Below are 21,380 nucleotides of genomic sequence, written 5' to 3'. Positions count from 1 at the left end.
AGAGCACTTGGTTTAGCAGTAAGACACTCATGTCCCATGTCAGCATCCCTGGGTTCAATGGCCTATTCCGGCTCTCGACTCGTTTCTTATTAGTGCAGACCCTGGCACGCATGTGGGAGATCTGAATTGAGTTCCAGGCTTCCAGTTTCAGTCCAGCCAGCCACTGGGGGCAGCTGGGGAGGGAGAAGACAGATGCCTCTCAAATAAATAATAAAATTTAAAAAATTTTTCTAATTAGTTACTTACAGTTTTCAGACCAGACTTATTGTCCATCAATGTTTATAGATGAGAATGATTTTTTTTTTCATATCCACAGATTCCATTTGGTACTACTACAGGAAACTTCTGATGGGCCAAACATTGTGACAATTTGATAGTCTCTCAAACATACAATATTTCTCAAATGAACTGATATGCCATGATAAAGAAATTAACTGAAACAAATTTTTCTCAGTAACTTTAAGAATTAAAACATGCTATGAAGAAATAGTTTATTATGGAAATTATAGTGAGCACCAAAATAAAAAAGTACCATTTTTAAAAACAAACCTAAAAGCTAGAAGGCCATGTATTTTTTTATAGAGCAGGGCCAATATTAAACTGAAAAAGATGGCAGTATGTATCACATTGTATTTAGTTAACACTACAATATTTTATTTATTTGAAATGCAGAGAGAGGGAGAGCCAGACAAAGAGTGAGCTCCCACTTGCTGGTGCTCTCCCAACCCCCATGCACTGCAAGATGCTCCCAACATCTGAGGTTGGGCCAGGCCAAAGCCAGGAGCCTGGAACTCCATCAGAGTCTTCTATGTGGGTGACAGGGACCCACATACTTGAGCCATCATCTGCTGTCTTCCACAGCATGCATTAGCGGGGAGTCTGAACTGGGAGTGGAGCCAGGACTCAAACCCAGGCACTCCAATATGGGATGTAGGCATCCCAAGCAGCGTCTTAACCACTTCATCAACACCCACCCCTCCGATATTTTTTACTGAATTTTTGACAGTACCTCTGACAAGTTAACCAGCAAAATTAACCAGTTTAAACATTACTGCAGGTTGAAAATCCCCTATCTAAAATTCTTGAGATCAGAAATGCTTTGGATTTCAGATTTTGTTTTTAGTTTTTGAAATATTTTTTTAATATAAATGAGATATCTTGGTAATGGAACCCAAGTCCAAATATAAATTCATTTCCATTTCATGAACACCTCATATGTACAGACTGAAGGCAATTTTTTTAAGGTTTATTTTTTATTTATTTGAAAGGCAGAGTTAGAGAGGGAAGAGATGGAGAGAGATCTTCTATCACTGGTTCACTCCCCAAATGGCCACAACAGCCAGGGCTGTGTCAGGCCGAAGCCAGAAGCCCAGAGCTTCTTCCGGGTTTCCCACATGGATGTAGGGGCCCAAGAACCTGGGCCATTTTCCGCTGCTTTCCCAGGTGCATTAGCAAGGCGTTAGATAGGAAGTGAAGCAGCCAGTTCTCAAACCGGTGCCTATGAGATGCTGGCATCCTTGCAGGCAGCAGCTTAATCCACTCTGCCACAACACCAACCCCTGGGTTTTAACTGAGACCTGCCACACAAACTCAAGTGGAACTTTCCACTCAGGGCATCATGTTGGCACTCAAAAAGTTTTGATTTTGGAGCATTTTGGATTTCAGATTTTCAAATTAGGGATGCTCAATCCATAATGTATTTAAAAAGTAGCACTGGAAAAGTTAATACTAATTTTATATCACCATTGTATCTTACTGATTATTTATTGAATATGAACCAATTCTTCATATTCGATGCATATTTTAAAGGACTAATATGTGATCCTGATAATAGATAAGGTTTGGTTTTAAATGACAATCTAGCAAAAAAATTCAGTAAAATTTTTATTTTCCAAGTTTCTTTTTCAGTTATACCATTTAAATACTTTTGAAAAATCATTAAGCTTTATTAAAGAATTGTTAGCACAAATCTCCTACTCTCAAAAAATTTTAAATAAAATGTATCATAATAATCATAATGAAGAGAACTTTTTGGCCATTATTTCCTAAACTCTTAGGGTCTTATACGAACTAGGAACTTTTCCCTAGCACAGAACATACAAAAATAAGACATAGTCTGTGATCACCAGAAGTGTAAAGACCAGAGGGAGAATAAACACCTAAATCCATAAATAATTTCAATTCAATGTGATAGAAGTATACACAGAAAGGAGGGTCCCTCAGCCTATGCATAGGGAGGTAGCCAACTGGGAAGGGGTGAACTTCAGAAGACACTAGAAGGAGGTGGTCATCAGATGGCAGGTCTTCCTTAGAACCTTCATGATGACACCTGAGCAGAGTCTTAGAAGGTAAGCAGCCATAACCAGGTAGACAATGGGGTAAAAATGTTAGTGGACATGTGGAAGTGTGAAATAGTAAATTGGATTATAAGAGGTACAAACAGGAATTTTAAAAACTTGTATTTTATCAGGATCCCAAGGTCCTTTTGTGGCTTTTGTTCCTCAAAATTTTACCATCTCAACCTCCCTCTTCTCGTAATGGAGAGCAAGTAAATACCATCTGGAGGTTATTTCTCTGTTGATTTCAACCATCCAGAACATGGAAAGGGACGTGAAAATAAAAAATGGCTACCACAAAATCCACGTGGTGGGAAGCAGAAGCTGACATTAAAAAGATAAAAACTGCAAAATAACCTGGGAATATTCAGGTAGGAGCATGTAGTTCCCAGTTTAAAACTCCCTGTGAGGAGATACTACAGAACAATACATTATCTGATAAGCAAAATATCAACCAAGATAAAATCATCTCTTATGTAATCTGTTTATAAAGCAGAGGAGACTGTATATTAAATACATTTAGAAAAAATCTTTTTCCAATATTACTAAAATAAAAAGGATTTATATTAAATGAGAAACCTACCATTACCTCTGAAACTCGTTTTTGTAAACTACTTTACTTCCCAATCATACCAGACAGAAGAGATGTTCTTACAGCACAAATAACAAAAATTTAGCAATACATAAAGTCTTTGGATAGAAAATACTTAGGGTTATAGATTGTAGGGAAATTTTCTAACTTATGATTTATGATTATATTTATCATTTATTAACTTCGTTTTTATATGACAAGATTTCTATTACAAAAGCTTATTTCATCTGACATCTTCACACAGAGAACATTTTAATAAATGTTGATAAATTATGAAAAGTAATTTTACATGCTAAAGGAATAATAGATCCCAACTACACTATCTCACATTTTACAAAAATCTACAGTGTGTTAACCTAACCTTCATAGTAGGCAGAAAATAAAGGTATTCCATAAAGTATTCTACTTTCTTACATTGCCAAGAGATCAAAATATCAAGATGATAGAAGAATACTGTAATCTAAATGCCAAAATCATGAGCCATATTAGTCAATCATGGGTGGTTATAATGAACTAGATATTTTATTACATCAAACACTCTATCTTCAAGCATCTGATGTTAGAATAACCAAACTCACATTATTAACCTTTTTTTAACTTAAATGTTTGAATGTTTGCACTAAATATAGTATATAACATATTTGACCTAATCATCTAAACTCACAGCTTTTAAAATCACTGATCCACATTTCCTTTCCATTTATAATCTATACTCATACATTCTGAATGAAATTCTATGCAAGTTTTCATTCCTTTCTCCTTCAGAATGCCTTCACCCAAATTTACCTAAAAATCTTTGTTAGGACACTAACATCCTAAAAGATGCATTTGGTTTATTTTGTCTAGCATTAGCATTTACAGAGAAATACTCCAGTTTCTATGAATTAACAAAATTCTGTATGTTATTTTTGATATGTGATATGGTTAAAACTAGGAAAACAGTATTGGGATATTTAAAACTTCAGCAAAAATACATTAACAATCTGTAATAATTAAAACATGAAAACTTTTTAAAATTATTTTTTCTGGTGCTGGCACTGTAGCGTAGCAGGTAAAGCCGCCGCCAGTGCAGGCATCCCATGTGGGTGCCGGTTCAAGACCCAGCTGCTCCACTTCCAATCCAGCTATGGCCTGGGAAAGCAGCAAAGGATGGCCCAAGTCCTTGGGCCCCTGCACCCACGTAGATTTGGAGGAAGCTCCTGGTTCCTGCCTTCACATCAGCACAGCTCCAGCCGTTGTGACCACTTGGAGAGTGAACCAGGGGGTGGAAGACCTCTCTCTTTGCCTCTCCTTCTCTCTGACTTTTTTTTTTTTTTTTTTTGGACAGGCAGAGTTAGAGAGAGAGAGAGAGAGAGAGAGAGAAAGGTCTTCCTTCCGTTGGTTCACCCAACGGATGGTCACTACGGCCGGCGCGCTGTGCTGATCCAAAGCCAGAAGCCAGGTGCTTCCTCCTGGTCTCCCATGCGGGTGCAGGGTCCAAGCACCTGGGCCATCCTCCACTGCCTTCCTGGGCCACAGCAGAGAGCTGGCCTGGAAGAGGAGCAACCAGGACAGAATCCGGTGCCCCGACCGGGACTAGAACCCGGGGTGCTGGTGCCACAGGCAGAGGATTAGCCAAGTGAGCCACGGCACCGGCTCTCTCTGACTGTCAAGTAAAATAAATAAATCTTTTTTAAAAAGTTATTTTTTCTGTTATTGGCCAAGATACCCTTACATGTTAAAAGTAACACTTCATAAACTAGTATTTCAACATTCAAAGTATAAAGTTTTTAAAAGTTACTTGATTAAAAAATTAAAAGCATAGTTTTTATATGAGAAATATATGAAGGACTATTCAATATTGACCATGTTTCCATTTAATAAGCATATTATTCATTGACTTATCATTTGGTATTTTACTTAGAAATGTTCATATAGGTCAAGACATGAAAAAATTTTTACAAGCATATTCATGTACAAACTGAAGATTTAGACAGCATTACTGCACTCAGTTGTACTGTGAAACAAAAGTTTTACCACATATATCTGTGTACCGAAGTATTTAATCATATTTTGATAATTTCATATACTCCAGAACTTTTAGAGCTGTCAAAGATCAAGGTTCATTGTCAGTGAAGCCCCTTTGATTATTATGGAGAAAACCTCCCATGATCTTCATCAAATTAACATTTTAATTAGGCGTCAGTATCTCATCTGTTAGTAGAAGGAATATGTTTCTCACTAGTTTTTATTTTCCAAATGCCACTTCCTCTGCCAAGTTGAGATGTTTCTGCCATTTTCAAAGTTTTAGAAAGACTTGTTAAAAAGACTTGCAGTTTACTGTAGCAATGGAAGTTTTAGTTATCACAAGGAAGTACCTATTGAAATCTTTTGAAAAGGCTAAGTTTATAACTCTCAAAAATTAATTCAAATGAATCTCTTAATGGGATCCTGATTTTTGCTTTGAGTAAAGAAGGCTCCTTAGAAGATCAAGTTCCAAGGGATCTGCAAGTGTTAACCTCTTTAAAATATACTTTTCCTGTTTGACAGCATTTACCCTTAGAAGAAAAAAGTAGTCACCTTTCGCTCAAAACAGGTTACTCAGATTAGCCTAATTCCAAAGGACACTGAGGCCATGAACCAAAAAAATCCCAGAGGATTAGTTATTCCACCCCAGGTCTGCTGCCCCTTCAGGGATGACCCATATGTGCTCTTCCTCTGCAGACTTAGGGTTGACCCTTCACGTCTGACAATCCCTAAGAAATAATATTTGGGAGAAGTTATCACTTTTCAAAGTTGGGGGTGGGGAGGGAGGACAAATGAGAACCAACGAGCTCTGCCCTCTGAAATACCTATTTACTTTTGACAAAAGAAATAAATAGAAGCAAAACCGAGATTCGGAAGAACTCTGCTGCGCGGGCCGGTAGAGCTTCTCAAAGACCCCTTAGGAAAGAAACGCGCTGGAGGCTCACCTTCCATACCGCCGCCGGGATAGGCTGGGCTGGAGCCGCTGCTCTGGCTGCCCTGCCGCTCCACGTGCTCCTGCCGTCGTCGGGACACAGGGCGCAGCTGGCGGGAGATTCCCGGCGTGGGGAGTCCCGGGATCTGGCTGCTGCGTCGGCGCAGACTGAAAGGGGCAGGAGCCGGCGACCTACCGGTGCGCGGGGTTACAGCGGCACTGGCTGGCGGCTGCTTTAAAGGACGCTCACTGCAGATCGCCGCAGGTTCCGCGCCTTCAGCCCCTACTTTTGAATGTCAGACTGGAGGGACCCCAATAGGATGGAAATGGCGCATCAGTAAATTCTTTTAGAATGTTTTAGAAGGATAATGTATGGGAGAGTAGTATACGGGGGCGTAGGGGTTGGTGGGGGAGGTGCTGCATTGCTTTCTTTGCAGATTGAACAAAATCTGAAACTTTTTGTCTAGATTCCGGAAAGACAGCCATGAAAACCATCAATGAGAATTCGTTTCATTCCATGTATTGTTTACGGTATTTCTTTTTCCTTAGTTTTTCATTTCATAGGATAAAAAGTTCTCGATCTTTTTTTTTTTTTTTTCAAAAAATTCAAAAAGATTTTGGCACTTTCATCAACTCAACCTTTTAATTTTTGGAACCAATTCTCTCACGTTTGTTTTCCCTTCTGGAAACTGGTTTACTTGCCACTACTCACAAAATACTGCTCTATCTATGCGTGTTTATTTTTCTGCTACTCTGCCCTCTTCCAAACAGGACACATAAACTACGTATCCAGAACGTAAATAAAGAGAGTAGAGTCAAGGGAGCAGGGTAGTAAGAGTAAAAGTGATTGAACGATGTCAGTGCACATAGATCACCAGTCAACGTCTTTACCCAACATCCTCCCCACTTTATAGTGTAAAGCACAAATACAATTGTAGGGAAAGGAAAATGACCACAAAAGTTTTTCAAAGCACAATTTTTCTTTACATGGAGGTTTAAGAGAGTCTGCAAGATACCCAGTGTTACAATATATCAATGATTCCATTGCCACTTTTGTTAGGAAATCACATTTTATAGAAATTTAATATAAATAAAATGTAAAATTATAGTTAGTATATACAAATATATTTCAGACTTAAGACTGAGAGTTTGTGCATCAGCTGACCACATCAGAAGACATGCTTATGAGTTAAAGAATGCATGCTTTAATTGTATGAATTTATTTTAATGAGTATCTTGGTATAACCAATCTACATAATATACTCTTATGTACTGCATTTTTTAATGAGTATATAACTTGCACTGGCTTTAAGATCACAGCATCGAAACAGCATCTCCATAGTTGTGTTAGCTGGAGTCCCACAGGATAATATCAATTTCAAAGAAATACTCTAAATACTAGATTTAATTTTAGATCTGAAAGGGGAAATTTGTTGCTTGTTAGTTTCTGAAAGCAAAAATAGCACATCAAAAGAAGCAGAAGAGGAACTGTAAACTTTCACAGGGATGGTGCAGGGATAAATAGTTATTTGGTTATTAAAAAGCTATAAATAAACTTTATCTTCCATCACAATAGCCTTTATACTTACTCTGCAAATAGTTCAATGGTGAGCATTTCAGACTCCACAGAGTGACACCTGAGGGGATAGATTAAAAAGTAGATGGGTAAAAAAATCTAATTTAACTACTCTGCCCTCAAAAAGGTAGAACATAAAATCCCTACTTTGTGGGCTACACATAGTAACTTTCTTCCAAAGAGTACAGTTCAAAGGGGGGGAGGGGGGAGGGAGTTGCTTTATAGTGGACAACCACTACCTCAGCCAGGTGATCAAGATTATCAGCAGTGATAAAGCACACTGACGGTTTGTACTCAATATATGATGCAAATGTCACTTTATCTCTGTGGGCTTCCTCCCCCAAACCCACAACCCTAGTCTAATAATGAGAAAAACATCAAATTCCAGTAGAGAGGCATTCTACAAAATACCTGATCACTTGAGGCCAGGTCAATGTCACCATAAACAAGAAAAGTCTGAGTAATTGTCACGCTCAAAAGGGATCTGAGAAGATACTACGAATAAAAATAATATGGGATCCTAGTTGAAACCCGAGAGCAGAAAATGGACATTAGCTAAAAGCTGAAGAAATCTTATCAAAGTATAGCCTTTAACTAATAGTATGTATCAATATTGGCTATTGTGAGAAATGTAATATTAATGTGTCAATTATAGGGAAAAGTGGGAGTATAGGTGAACTCTGCAATTTTCCTATAATTTAAAACGTCTAAAATTAAAGAATTATTTTTAAAAGAATGGACACATACTTTGAATAGATGACTACAACTCATTTGGTTAAGTCTCTTCTTGTGGGATTCCAAGTTGATCACGGGCGCCGGATTCTGTCCCGGATGCCCTTCTTCCAGGCCAGCTCTCTGCTGTGGCCCGGGAGTGCAGTGGAGGATGGCCCAAGTGCTTGGGCCCTGCACCCCATGGGAGACCAGGATAAGTACCTGGCTCCTGCCATCGGATCAGCGCGGTGCACCGGCAGCAGCGCGCCGGCCGCGGCGGCCATTGGAGGGCGAACCAACGGCAAAAGGAAGACCTTTCTCTCTGTCTCTCTCTCTCACTGTCCACTCTGCCTGTCAAAAAAAAAAAAAAAAAAAAAAAGAATTAAGTACTTATAACTGGGAAGCCCAAAAACATGTTGTGGACTTAAAATATACTTTGACTAAAACTGGAATGACAAGTTTCTAGGGAATTGAAGATAATGCCTAAATTTGTCTTCATTATCATCACTTCAAGAAGGGGAACAGTTAAGACTAAACCATGAAATCTAGACATGGTAACTGCCAATGGCTGGATCTGAGTCACTGAATCACATTTTATGGTTTTTGCTATATAGGTAAAATTAACAGTGACTAAAAATGAAATTACTGACAAAGGTTGCTCCTGGACCATTTAAGATAGTCCAAATACTGACTCGGCTCAAAGGAAATTAAAACTGAAAACTCTTGATCACACCCTAAATAACCATTATGCACCCTGTCTGAACCTTGGGCTCTCTATGTTCCAACCTACTCAAAACCACTACTGAACTGCGGGTGGTGTCCCACTGCTAAGAAATAACAACACATGAAATGTTGGGGCCGGGGCCAGAGCTGTGGCATAGAGGGTAAAGCTGCCACCTGCAGTGCCAGCATCCCATGTAGGCACCGGTTAGAATCCCAGCTGCTCCACTTCCGATCCAGCTCTCTGCTGTGGCCTAAGAAGATGGCCCAGGTCCTTGGGCTCCAGCACCTGTGTGGGAGACCTGGAAGAAGCTCCCAGCTTCTGGCTTCAGATAGGCGTGGCCCTTGCAGCCATCTAAGGAGTGACCCAGCAGATGAAAGCCATTGCTCTCTAGCTCTCTCTAGCTCTCCCTCTCCCTCTCTGTAACTCTGCCTTTCAAATAAATAAATCTTTAAAAAAAAAAAAAAAAGTTGTGGGCCACCCAATCAGTAGCCAAGAAGGAACCACGAAAGACGCAGACACGCTCCTGCTGTTTCTGACTAGTCGTCCATCCCCAGGGAAAAGCAATCTCGGGCTCTTGCCTTTCAGTTGAGTTCATTTTCTAAAGCAAGGTTACTTCACAGTCTCAGATAAGTCTGCAGTGAAGTTGAAAATGATAATCCAAAATTCCTCAGGGGGATGAGGAAGCCTGGAGGTGCTACTCGTCTTCAGGGCCTGGTTTTATGGGAAGATTAATGCAGTTAGGTAAAAAAAAAATTAGGCGTTCAGAATTTCAAAGAGATTAGCCACACGGTTTCCACACAGAGATCATGGAAGAAAGGCGAAGGCCATTCCCGCGCGGGGCTCTCCACTTCGCGCGAGAAATCCTCTCACGCTTTTCCCTCCTTCAAGTTCTCCGGCCGCGCCCTTTAGCCGCCAGCCCCCATCGCGGTCGTTGTGTGCGCTCCTCAGTTCCTTGAGCCCCTGGACTGAAGAAGTCTCGGCACTCTCGAAGCCTGGGCCTCCTTTGCCCTTGGCTCTTCTTCCCTGGAGGGTCTTTCAGACGATCAGCCCTCCCACAGCATGGAAAAATGGCGCGAGGCGCGAAGCGCGCACGACGTTGGCCACGTGGGCTCGGTGGGGTGGGGCTCTGGCCCCGCCTCCCCCCCCCCCACAGCGCGCGAATTCGAGGCACGCATGCGCTCTCCCGCAGCAGCGACAGACCGGTAGGGGAGGCGACCCCCGGCGGTTTGCTGCTCCTGTGGAGGCGCGATGGGGAGGGGTTGGGCTGGGGCTGAGGTAGGAAGGCGCCCAGCCCTCCACGGTAGTTCCTGAGTCGTGATGCGAGCGTGGGTCCTTCTCTCCGCGGTGCTCTGGTACCTCACAGGAGGTGTGGCTCCTCTCCAAGGGCCCCAGGCCTGTCCCCTCTGCCCGGGGCGTTGCCCTTCCAGCCGCCTCCGCTCCTCCCTGCCCTGCCCCACGCGGAGCCCTGGCTCCTCCCCTCACTAAAAACTCCGTGGTTTCTTCCCCTCCGCAGTTGGATGGCAGCGTTCTTCCTTACTCAGTAAGAAAGGCTTCATCTATGGCAAGCCAGGACACCCAGGTAACAAGGCCCGCCCCACACGCAGGGCCGTTCCGCAGAGCCGGGGTGCCGGGGGTCTGCTAAGGTTCTTCCCGCGTTTCTTGCGCGCCTACTGTGTGCTGGGCCTGTCCTCATAGCGACCCTAGCCTTAGCTGAATGACCCTGCCTCCCGCCGCCCGGCCGGAAGGAGCGAGGATGCAACGCACGTCTGCTCCCCTCCTGTCACCTCACTTCCAGGTGGCTGTGCCGCAGGAGCCCCTCTGCGGGGCTGGAAGCCCCTCTTGTTAGTAAGGCCTGCGTAACTGGAACTCCTGCTCAGCTCCCGTCTTCCTCACTGTGCCAGGAACTTTCCCAGCCTCCGAGGAAAACAGTCCCACAGCTAACGTTAGATAACCTCAAGCCAGTCTATAGCACCTGTCATGTTTGGGATCCCGCCATGTTTGGATCCTTTCCTCCCATCACCGCCAAATTGTAGGACAGGGGCTTTGTGTGCTCAGAACCCGCCATTCGGTAAACTGTAATATCTCGTGGCACTGCGTGGATCCCAAGCATACAATCGCTGCTGTCACCAAATCTGAAAGAACAGGCCACTGCGGAACAGTTTCCTGGCACGCACAGTATAGGATTAGTTATTATTGCCGACAGAGGAAATGTACAATTAAATACGAAATTTCCCTCGTGATGACCATCATCATCTTTTTTTTAAAGAGAGATTAATTTTTTTTAAAATTTATTTATTTATTTGAAAGGCAGAGCCACAGAGCAGCAGAGAGAGAAAGAGAGGTCTTCCATTCGCTGGTTCACTCCCCAAATTGCTGTAATGGATGGAGCTAGGCCGAGCAGAAGCCAGGAGCCTGGAGCTTCTTCCAGGTCCCCCACGTGGAGTCACTTGGGTGCAGGGACCCAAAGACTTGGGCCATCTTCTGCTGCTTTCCCAGGCCACGGCAGAGAGCTGGATCAGAAGTGGAGCAGCCGGGTCTCAAACTGGTGTCCATATGGAATGTCAGCACTACATGCAGTGGCTTTATCTGCCACGCCACATCATCATCTTTAAAATACTATAGTTTTGCAACCAAAATCAAGTCCTCTTCTGAACTTTAAATTGATTATACCAACCCTTCAAAAATTCTGATTTGAGTTCTGAATCTGTACATTAGAATGTATTACATACATTTTGATAAAGAAAACTATAGGGGCTGACACTGTGGTGTAGCAGGTAAAGCCACCACCTGCAGTGCTGGCATCCCATATGGGTGCCAGTTCAAGACCCAGCTGTTCCACTTATGATCCAGCTCTCTGCTGTGGCCTGGGAAAGCAGTACAAAATGGCCCAAGGGCTTGGGCACCTGCACCCATGTGGAAGACCCAGAAGAGGCTCCTGGCTCCTGGCTTCGGATCAGTGCAACTCTGGCCGTTGCAGCCATTTGGGGTTGTGGCCAGTTGGGTAGTGAACCAGCGGATGGAAGACCTCTCTCTCTCTCTCTGCCTCTCCTCTCTTTGTAACTCTGACTTTCAAATAAATAAATCTTAAAAAAAAAAAAAAAGAAAACTATAATAGCACAGAAAAAGTGATTAGCAGCCTACAAGTTTTAAAACTTACTATTAGAAGCAAGAAGGACTTTGGATAAACATTCTGAGTGTTATAGTAATATATTGACTTTGAATTAGTGAAATCCAAAAAGAACTAATTAATATCATTGGGACAAAACGGTAGGAGTGTAAGTCTTCATTTAATTTGCTGTTTAATGAACTTATACATTTTATTTTGTCACAGTGAAAATATATGTAAAATTACATCAAAATAGCCCAGTCCTTATCTGTATGGATTTTGTACGTTCTAGAAAAGAAACAGTGGATCCCACCTACTTATGGGTTGGGCCAAATGAAAAGACATTAACAGGTAAAATATTTGATTTTAATATATCCTTTTTAAATATGTAAATTTTTTAAGGAAAGCACTGTCATTTATTGGAAAGAACAAGTTTAAATATAACTGCAGTTTTACTTAGTCCATACTTGAATGATTCATGTTTTATCTTGGTCTGTGTCTTATTTTCTCATGCAAAAACTGAAGCAGCAGTTTTGTACACTGCTTCCCAAAACTGTATGTATTAGATGTATTAGTTCAAAAGCCTTTGTAAAACATAAAATTTATCCTTGTAGCACCAGTGATATGAGATGAAATATTTAATGTATAATTTTTCGTGATGTTACAAGAGTGCCTTGGAGTAGAAACATCATTAAATTTTGCTTTATGTGAAGAGATATGGTAATGCAGGGCCATACAATCTTATTTACTGAATACTGGCATGAACCAATCAAAACTAGATAACAAAAAATGAATTTATAAAAAGGATGTATTCCAAAACTGTATTTATGTGATATTATATCACAGAATCAACATTTTCTTGGATTCCTGAAGTTGAAATAGTACATTACTTTTTAAAATTTTTGTGTCTAGTTATAACCTCAAGTTTATTAAATAATATTTGAATCAAATGTTAAATAATCAAATAATTGACTATTTCTGTTTAGGAAATAATAGAATGAATATAACAACAACAGGAAAATTGATAGTGATTGATTTTATGGAGGCTTTGTCTGGACTTTACACGTGTACTCTTTCTTATAAGACTGTTAAAGCAGAAACCCAAGAAGAAACTGTAGTAAAGAAGAGATATGATTTCATGATCTTTGGTAAGAATTTAAACACATTTTGTACATTTAGTTTGGATCAGAATTAAACATAAGCTTTCTTATTTAGTGAAAATGAATCTGTGAGAGATAATTGTTAGAGTATTTTTGTATTTGGCTAATTAAACTTTTTTTTAAAGAGTTATTTATTTATTTGAAAGGCAGTTACAGAGAGAGAGGGAGAGGGAGAGAGATTTTCTGTCCACTGGTTCACTCTCCAAATGGCCGCAATGGCTGGAGCTGCACCAGGCCCACGTTAGGAGCTAGAAGCTTCTTCCAGGTCTCCCATGTGGGTGCAGGGGCCCAAGTTGGGCCATCTTATGCTCCTTTCCCCTGCCATTAGCAGAGAGCTGGATCGGAAGAGGAGCAACTGGGACTCGAACCTAACAGCTATACCACAGGGCTGGCCCTGACACCAGGATAGTCTGCCCTAAATAATTCTCTCAACTCGACATTTCCCACTGTCTTGGTAGCAAGCACAATCTTCTTTATCACTGTTTTGCCAGGTACTGTAAAGACTGGTGTTTAACTCTCTAAAAGCAAATTAATGACCTCTGTGCTAGAACAGTTCTGACAGCAGTGTGACACTTTCTGCAAATTAAGCAATCCTTTTTTTTCTTGACAGTGTTACCTGTTAGCCAACCCATGTAATCCATTTCTCATGTTAAACTAGGTCAGGGCTGGAGAATGTTAGGCCTGTTGTATAAGGCCTGAAAACTCACTTGGTCTGGCCCTGCCAAAGCAACCGTAGGCTGGACTCGAAATCCAGTGAATCTGTAGCAGACTAATTTTTAAATTGATCATGTTGTATGGCTGGCAAATGATATTCTAAATATCTAAATGGCCCTTGGCAGGAAAAAACATTCCCTATCCCTGCACTAGGTAGATAAATATATCAGGTGAAAATAACATGTTTTCATTCAAGTTACTAGTTTTGTGTGTTTGTGTGAAGACAAACTGAAAACCATTTTATTAGCTAAGTGAAATTTCTATGCTGATTAGAAAAGTTGGTAGGATTTAGTTATTTGAAAATTGTTTGGTAGAGGAAATTAATGATAGGCACAGTTGTTTTTATTCTCATCTTTTTTTAAAGCCTATCGGGAACCTGATTATTCATATCAGATGGCTGTACGTTTCACTACCAAGTCTTGTGCAGGAAGATATAATGACCTGCTCTTTAGAGTGCTGAAGAAAATCTTGGATAATTTAATCTCTGATTTGTCATGTCATGTCATAGAACCATCATATAAGTGCCATTTTGTTAAAATTCCAGAACATGGTCTCGTACATGAGCTGTTTATAGCCTTTCAAGGTAAAAAAAAATTGTTGTATTTTTCAATTTTATGGATTTAGTCCTGAGCCATAATAGATTATAAAATTAGCATATTAATATGAGATATAAATAATAGATCTTAAGTGTTTGTTAAGCACTAAAGTATATTATTAATCTTAGCCTGGTTGTGGTTTTAAAAATTAACACACTAATAATAATAAAAATAACATACTAATTATTTACCTTCAAATATGTCATATTGTTGCTTATAACTTAAAAGTCATGTTTGGAATCCCTCCAAGGATATATATTTTATTAATACAGATTTTAAGCAGCTAATATTCCACTTCTAACTTATTATAGAATTTCAAATTGGATTTTTGAGAACTGAATAAAAGGAAGTAACTAAACCAAATTTACTGTATCCACATTAATTATAAAACCTTGTAGTTACTTCCATTAGCCCCCAGATGGAGTAAAGTCATAATGTACAAATTATTTAAATTGTGCACCTGACTTTGTTATTAGGACTAGATAGCTAGATGAAACACATGCATGCACATATACTAAATTTAGCATTTGGAGCTTTATTGAAATATTTGAAACTTTTAAAAATCTTTTTTTAATGCTTTTATGGGCCTATCATTTTTTCCTCTCCAGTTAATCCTTTTGCACCAGGGTGGAGAAGTGCATGTAATGCATCTGCTGACTGTGAAGATATCACTAATCATAATATCCTCCAGGTAAGAATTCCATTTTAAAGAGAAAGTACTTAAATAGTCAATAAAGCTATTTAAAATGGTTTGCAAATATTTCATCTTTAAAAAAAATCTATCTTTTTAAATTTCTAAAATTTCTTTTTCTTTTCTTATTTTTTTTTCTTTTAATTAAAGCATGCTGCCTTTTTTTTCCTTTTAATAAATACTGGGAATCTCTCTGGTATTAAAAGTCCCATCTGGGTCGCCAAAATGATACTAATTTGCTTATTAATATTCCTCATATTAATAAGCCATGTGGGCTCTTGCTATTTATTCAGAGAAATATTCTGAATACTGGCTCAAATAAACCAGGCAGCATGGTAAGTCTTTAAGCTTTTTATTCAGTGAGAGAAATGCATAGGAGAGTGAGGGCTCTGTCTAAAAGAGAAAGGGAAGTCTAGATTCATACGGACAGAGAGCAGGCCAGGAGCCAGCCGCGTGGAGGAGCATGCAGGCCGGAAAGCATGGAGCGGGTGAGGGTCACGCGTGCTTAAGGCACAGGGCAGCAAGGGGATCGAGGGCAGAGAGGAAAAAGAAAAGCTAAAATTTCTTTCAAAATCTATTCATGTTGTAAATATATATCAGTAAAAACATTTCTAAGGAATACATTTATTTGTTAAAAAACTTTGATAGAAAGTATTACTGACATTTTTGTTGCGGTAATTTAAACAAAGATTGTGATATTCTTGGCTATTTGAAGATGTGTTACTTTGGAGTAGAACATCTGCAGTATTATAGAGTTCCTCAGGTTACTGTTAAGCATTTCACCTATAACAGAAGGATGGATCGCTGGTCTTGTTTCCCAAATGATGATTAAGTAACTTGAAAACAACCTCATCATCATGCCATCCTGGGTTAAACCAATGGTTCTTCCAAATTATGTCTATACTGATCATAATAATGGCTTTCTCCTCTGCCATCCTTCAGAAACTAAGGACATAGTCCTAAAAAAATCTCTTCACTCTCCTGATCTAGTTCTTGAGTCCATACCTTTAGTGTTGTACATGACTTATGGGAAACTAAGTTAATGTTATTATTAAACTCTATGCTCAAAAAATAAAACAGGGCCAGCCTTGTGGCACAGTGGGTTAAGCCACCACCTATGACACCAATATCCCATATCCGAGCACCAATTGGAGTCCCAGCAGCTCTGCTTCTGATCCAGCTCCCTGCTAACGTGCCTAGAAAAGCAGCAGCAGATGGCCCAAGTACTTGGGACCCCACCACCTATGTTGGAGACCCAGATGGAGTTCCTAGCTCCTTTGTCCTGGCCCAGTCTTAGCCATAGTGGAGAATGAACCAGCAGATGGAAGATCTCTTTCTGTCTCTCTCTCTCTCTCTGTCATTCTGCCTTTAAATAAGTATGTCTTTTTAAAAAATTACATCAAATTGTAATGCTGGCCAGCGCCGCGGCTCAATAGGCTAATCCTCCACCTGCGGCGCCAGCACCCCGGGTTCTAGTCCTGGTTGGGGCGCCGGATTCTGTCCTGGTTGCTCCTCTTCCAGTCCAGCTCTCTGCTATGGCCCAGGAAGGCAGTGGAGGATGGTCCAGGTCCTTGGGCTGTGCACCCACATGGGAGACCAGGAGGAAGCACCTGGCTCCTGGCTTTAGATCAGCGCAGGGCGCCAGCCGTAGCAGCCACCTGGGGGGTGAACCAACGGAAAAAGGAAGACCCTTCTCTCTCTCTCTCACTCTCTCACTGTCTAACTCTGCCTGTTCAAAAAAAAAAAAAAAATTTAATGCTGATTAGAGAAAACTGTTGCTTTTCATTTTGCTTGATTCTCTTTTTTTTTTCTTGATGATCATATAGAATTAGAAATGAGCATTCCAGCCTAGCTGTTAAGATACCCGTGTCCCATATCCAAGTATCCCAGTCAGTACCTGATTCTGGCTCCGATTCCAGCTTCCTGCTGATGCGGAACCTGGGAAGCAGCAGTGACAGCTCTAGTGATTTGGTTTCTGTTGCCCGCAGGAGAGACCTGGACTGAGTTCCTGGCTTTCTACTTGGACCTGCCCCCTCAGCAGCTGTTGCAGGCATTTGGGGAATTTCCGTAGATGGGGAATTATGTTCTCACTCTCCCACGCTCTGCCTCTAAATTAAAGGGGCAGGTATTGTAGCACAACAAATTAAGCTTCCACTTGGGACACCTGTGTCCCATGTTAGCGTGCATTTCAAGTGCCAGCTCCTCTGCTTCTCATTCTTGCTCCCTGCTAATGCACCTGGGAAGCTGTAGATGATTGTTCAAGTACTTGAGTCCCTGCCATTCATGTGGGGGACCCAGATAGAGTTTTTGTTGTTTTTTTTTATCATTGTACATGTGAATTGACAGTAGTTGATAAAGTCAAGGCTACAATAATTTCAATAATATTAATACAAGTTTTCAGGAATCCATCTATTTGTATAAAGCATGGCTGCTTATACTGCATTTCATTGCTTCTGATCAGGAGGAGAAATCTGGTTCATGGTTTAATAATTGTGCTTCTCTCTGGTTTTTTAAATCTCAGGCAAGAGATCGGATAGAAGAATTTTTTCGAAGTCAAGCATATATTTTCTATCATCACTTTAATGAAACTCTACCAGCTATGCATTTTGTGGACCACAGTTTTCAAGTAGTACGTTTGGATAGCTGTCGACCAGGCTTTGGAAAAAATGAAGGTCTACACAGTAATTGCGCTAGCTGTTGCGGTAATTATAAAATATAAATATTTAAATGTATAGTCAGAAGAATAGATGAATAATTCAGGATCCTTGAATATTTATACTGATTATATTAGCAAAAATACATTTAGTGAAAGGGAAATTAAAAAATTCAAAACCCATGTTTCTAAATATAATTATTTGAATGTATATTCTTTCTAATGTACCCTCTTGTATTACAGAATATTTCAGTAGTATTGTGGTTTAGACTACTATACTATGAGGGAAAACAGAATAATCCTACACAGAACACAGAGAACTAAGAAATAGGAACTCATAAATGGGGCATAGCAGAAGATACTATAAATGCTGTTACTAACAGAAAAAATAATTAGAATTCTAGCTTTCTCCTATCTTTAAGATTATCAAATTACAAAGTTTGAAACTCATAATCTTCCAAAACTTAATTGGCTGAATATTACTCAGAAAATATAGCTATAGAAACAGTGTGATATTGATATTACGGGTATCAAATACATCTAAATTATAATAATCTATTCCATGTGTTTTCCTCTGCAGTGGTTTGTAGTCCTGGCACTTTCAGTCCTGATGTTGATGTTACTTGTCAGACCTGTGTTTCTGTCCATATCTACGGAGCTAAATCTTGCCCATAAACTCCAAACAGAAATCAGCATTGTGAAGATTAGAGGTGAAGGCATTATCACTTGCATGCCTGTGGAGATGGGGTACCTAAGATGATTTGTTCACATCCCAGAACATCATAGATAGTTCCATTAAGATCATCAGTAAGACCAAAAAAGTTAGAAAATATACATTTTAGAAACTTCAGGAAAAAAGTTGACATGGCATTTCTAAGAAGTTATGAATGGACTATCTTCAGTGTACCAAGGAAAATTTATTAGTGGATGATTTTAATGAAATGTGTTTTGTTATTTACAAAGTGAATCTGTTGCTCTGTACCTAAGACTATATTAAGGCCAAGAAGAGTAGCAAAGTATAATAAAAATTTTATATTTTCCATATAATAATTTGTTTGAAATCACTTTTTTTTAAAGATTTATTTTATTTATTTGAAAGACAGAGAGAGAGGTAGAGACAGATAGAGAGAGTCTTCTATCCACTGGTTCACTCTCCAAATGGCTGCAACAACCAGAGCTGTGCTGATCCAAAGCCAGGAGCCAGGAGCTTCTTCTGGGTCTCCCACGTGGGTACAGAGACCCAAGGACCTGGGTCATCTTCTACTGCTTTCCCAGGCCACAGCAGAGAGCTGGATCTGAAAAGGAGCAGCCAGGACTCGAACCAGTGCCTGTATGGGATGCTCTAGCACTGCAAGGCAGCAGCTTTACCCACTATGCCACAGTGCCAGCCCCTGGCTTATATATATTAATTTTATATCCTGTGACCTTACTCATCACTTTTTAGTTCCAGGAATTTTTTGTCATATACTTGGAAATTTTCTACATGAACAGTCGTGCCATCTGTAAACAGTTTTATTTCTTCCTTCCCAATCTGTATACTTTCATTTTTCTTTTCTTATTGCATCAGCTAGGACTCCCATGCAATGTTAAATAGCAATTATTAGAGAGGACATCCTTGCCTAGTTACCAATCTTAGAGGGAAAGCATCCAGTTTCTCACCATTAAGAATGATGGTGTATGCTTTTTGTAGACTTTCTTTTTGTCAAATTGAGGAATCTCCTTTATTCCTAGTTTGCTGAGAATTTTTATCATGAATGAGCAGTGTATTTTGCCAAATGCTTTTTCTACATTTGTGATATAGGGTCACATGATTTTTTAAATTTAATTAATTAATTGAGTGGTAGAGTTACAGATAGAGAGAAGGAAACACTGAGAGAAAGGTCTTCTGTCCACTGGTTCACTCCCCAAATAGCTGTAACGGCTGGAACTAGGCTGATCTGAAGCCAGGAGCCAGGAGCTCTCTCCAGACCTCCCTTGTAGGTGCAGGGGCCCAACTACTTGGGCCATATTCTACTGCTTTCCCAGGCCATAAGCAGACAGCTGGATCAGAAGAGGAGCAGCCGGGACATAAACCACCGCCCATTTGGGATGCTAGCACTGCAGGCGAAGGCTTAACCTGCTATGCCACAGTGCCAGCCCCAACAAGATCATATGATTTTTCTTTAGTCTGTTAATGTGATGGATTATATTTATTAATTTCAAATGTTGAGTCAGCTTGAAGATTTGGAATAACTTTTCCTTGGTCATTTGTTTAAATATTTTTATAGAGTATTGGATATAATTTGTTATTCTATTGAGAATTTTTGCATTTTTGTTCTTGAGGCTTATTGGTCTATAGTTTTACTTATTGTAATATCTTTATCTGGATGTAGTGTTAGAGTAATACTGACCTCACATGATTGGTTTAAATATCTCTTGTTTCTACTTGTTTTTGGATGTGATAGTAGAGAATTGGTATCATTTCTTTCTTAAATGTTTGGTGGAATTCATTGTTAAAACTATCTGGACCTGCTACTCTTTGTTATTAATTATTGATTCAAGTTCTTTAATATATCTAGACCTGTTCAGATCATCTATTTCTCCTTGTGTGAGTTTTGGTAGATTTTGTCTTTCAAGGAATTGATCCATTTCATTTAGGTTATCAAAGTTGTGGATATAAAGTTGTTCATAATATTCTTTTACTGTAGTTTGCATGCCCACGGGATCATTAGTGCTGACCCTTCTTTCATTTCTGATATTTATAATTTGTATCTATCTTCTCTCCTTTTTTCCTTTTTAGCCTGGCTAGAGTTTTATCAATTTTATTGATCTTTTCAACGAATCAACTTTTGGATTCATTGATTTTCTATGATTTCCTGTTTTTTATTTCATTGATTTGTGTTTACTTTGTACTATTGCTCTTCTTTCTCCTCTTTCCTATGCAGGAAGCTTAGATTACTGATTTTAGATCTTTCTTATTTTCTGATATGTATATTCAAAGCTATAAATTTCCCTCTGAACTCTATTTGCTGAATCCCACAAATTTTTATAAATTGTATTTTACTTAGTTAAAAGTATTTTTAAAACTTATATTTAAATTTTTATTTTAAAAAATTTAAATTATTGTTTATTTGAGAGGCAGAAACAAAGAGATCTCTCTCATCTGCTGGCTCAATCCCCTGCAACAGCCAGGTGCTGGTTGCTGAACTTGGGAGCTGGGAACTATATCCAAATCTCCCAAATGGATATTTGTAATCTGTATCTCAAGAACCTGAGCCAGGAAGTGAACCCACATACTCCAGTGTGAAACAGGAGTCCTAATGGGGGCTAACCACTAGGCCAAATGCCAACCCCTAAAATATTTCAAAATTTCTCTTGAGGCTTCTTTGAACCATATGTTATTTAGAAGTGTGTCAACCTCTAAATATTTTAGAATCTCTGAACTATCATTATTGATTTTTAGTTTATTTTCGTTTTATTGATTTTTAGGTTTTTTTTTTTCAGTTTTATTTATTTGAAAGCAGAGCAACAGAAAGAGAGAGAAAGAGAGACATGGAGAGAGAGGCTGCCATTTGTTGGTTCAATTACCCCAAAATGTCTACAA

General features: G+C 39.6%; 2 protein-coding genes across 4 annotated transcripts in view; one reads left to right on the top strand and one right to left on the bottom strand.

The window, feature by feature from the left end:
• IKZF3 (IKAROS family zinc finger 3) overlaps positions 1 to 10,141 on the bottom strand; it is a 122,942-nt gene extending 112,801 nt beyond the window's left edge. The window contains exons 1-2 of one of the 3 annotated variants that reach the window (XM_051825647.2): positions 8,190 to 10,141; positions 7,456 to 7,503 (exon numbers count right to left, since the gene is read on the bottom strand). Coding sequence is in view for 1 of the 3 variants with exons in the window: in XM_008271418.4 (XP_008269640.1) it covers positions 5,880 to 5,886 (7 nt within the window). In the remaining 2 variants the exon portion in view is untranslated. Of the gene's footprint in view, positions 1 to 5,879; positions 7,429 to 7,455; positions 7,504 to 8,189 lie in introns of those variants that run through there. The other 2 variants (XM_070060746.1, XM_008271418.4) reach the window with 2 other exon arrangements.
• ZPBP2 (zona pellucida binding protein 2) lies at positions 10,043 to 18,829 on the top strand. The gene is made up of 8 exons (XM_002719345.4): positions 10,043 to 10,243; positions 10,391 to 10,456; positions 12,209 to 12,334; positions 12,970 to 13,131; positions 14,222 to 14,440; positions 15,062 to 15,144; positions 17,666 to 17,846; positions 18,378 to 18,829. The coding sequence occupies exons 1-8, from the start codon at positions 10,195 to 10,197 to the stop codon at positions 18,470 to 18,472; spliced, it is 981 nt and encodes a 326-aa protein (XP_002719391.1). The 5' UTR covers positions 10,043 to 10,194; the 3' UTR covers positions 18,473 to 18,829.
• Positions 18,830 to 21,380: the final 2,551 nt, after the last annotated feature.

This window comes from Oryctolagus cuniculus, chromosome 17 (genome assembly GCF_964237555.1).
Source record: "Oryctolagus cuniculus chromosome 17, mOryCun1.1, whole genome shotgun sequence".
NCBI classification, from domain to species: domain Eukaryota; kingdom Metazoa; phylum Chordata; class Mammalia; order Lagomorpha; family Leporidae; genus Oryctolagus; species Oryctolagus cuniculus.
This window is presented reverse-complemented; position numbering and strand designations above follow the sequence as displayed.

Coding starts and splice junctions, on each gene's coding strand:
- ZPBP2 (XM_002719345.4), top strand. CDS start 10,195: ATGCGAGCGTGGGTCCTTCTCTCCGCGGTGCTCTGGTACCTCACAGGA. Junction 12,335..12,969: donor AAATGAAAAGACATTAACAG/GTAAAATATTTG, acceptor ATTTCTGTTTAG/GAAATAATAGAATGAATATA. Junction 15,145..17,665: donor CTAATCATAATATCCTCCAG/GTAAGAATTCCA, acceptor TTTAAATCTCAG/GCAAGAGATCGGATAGAAGA.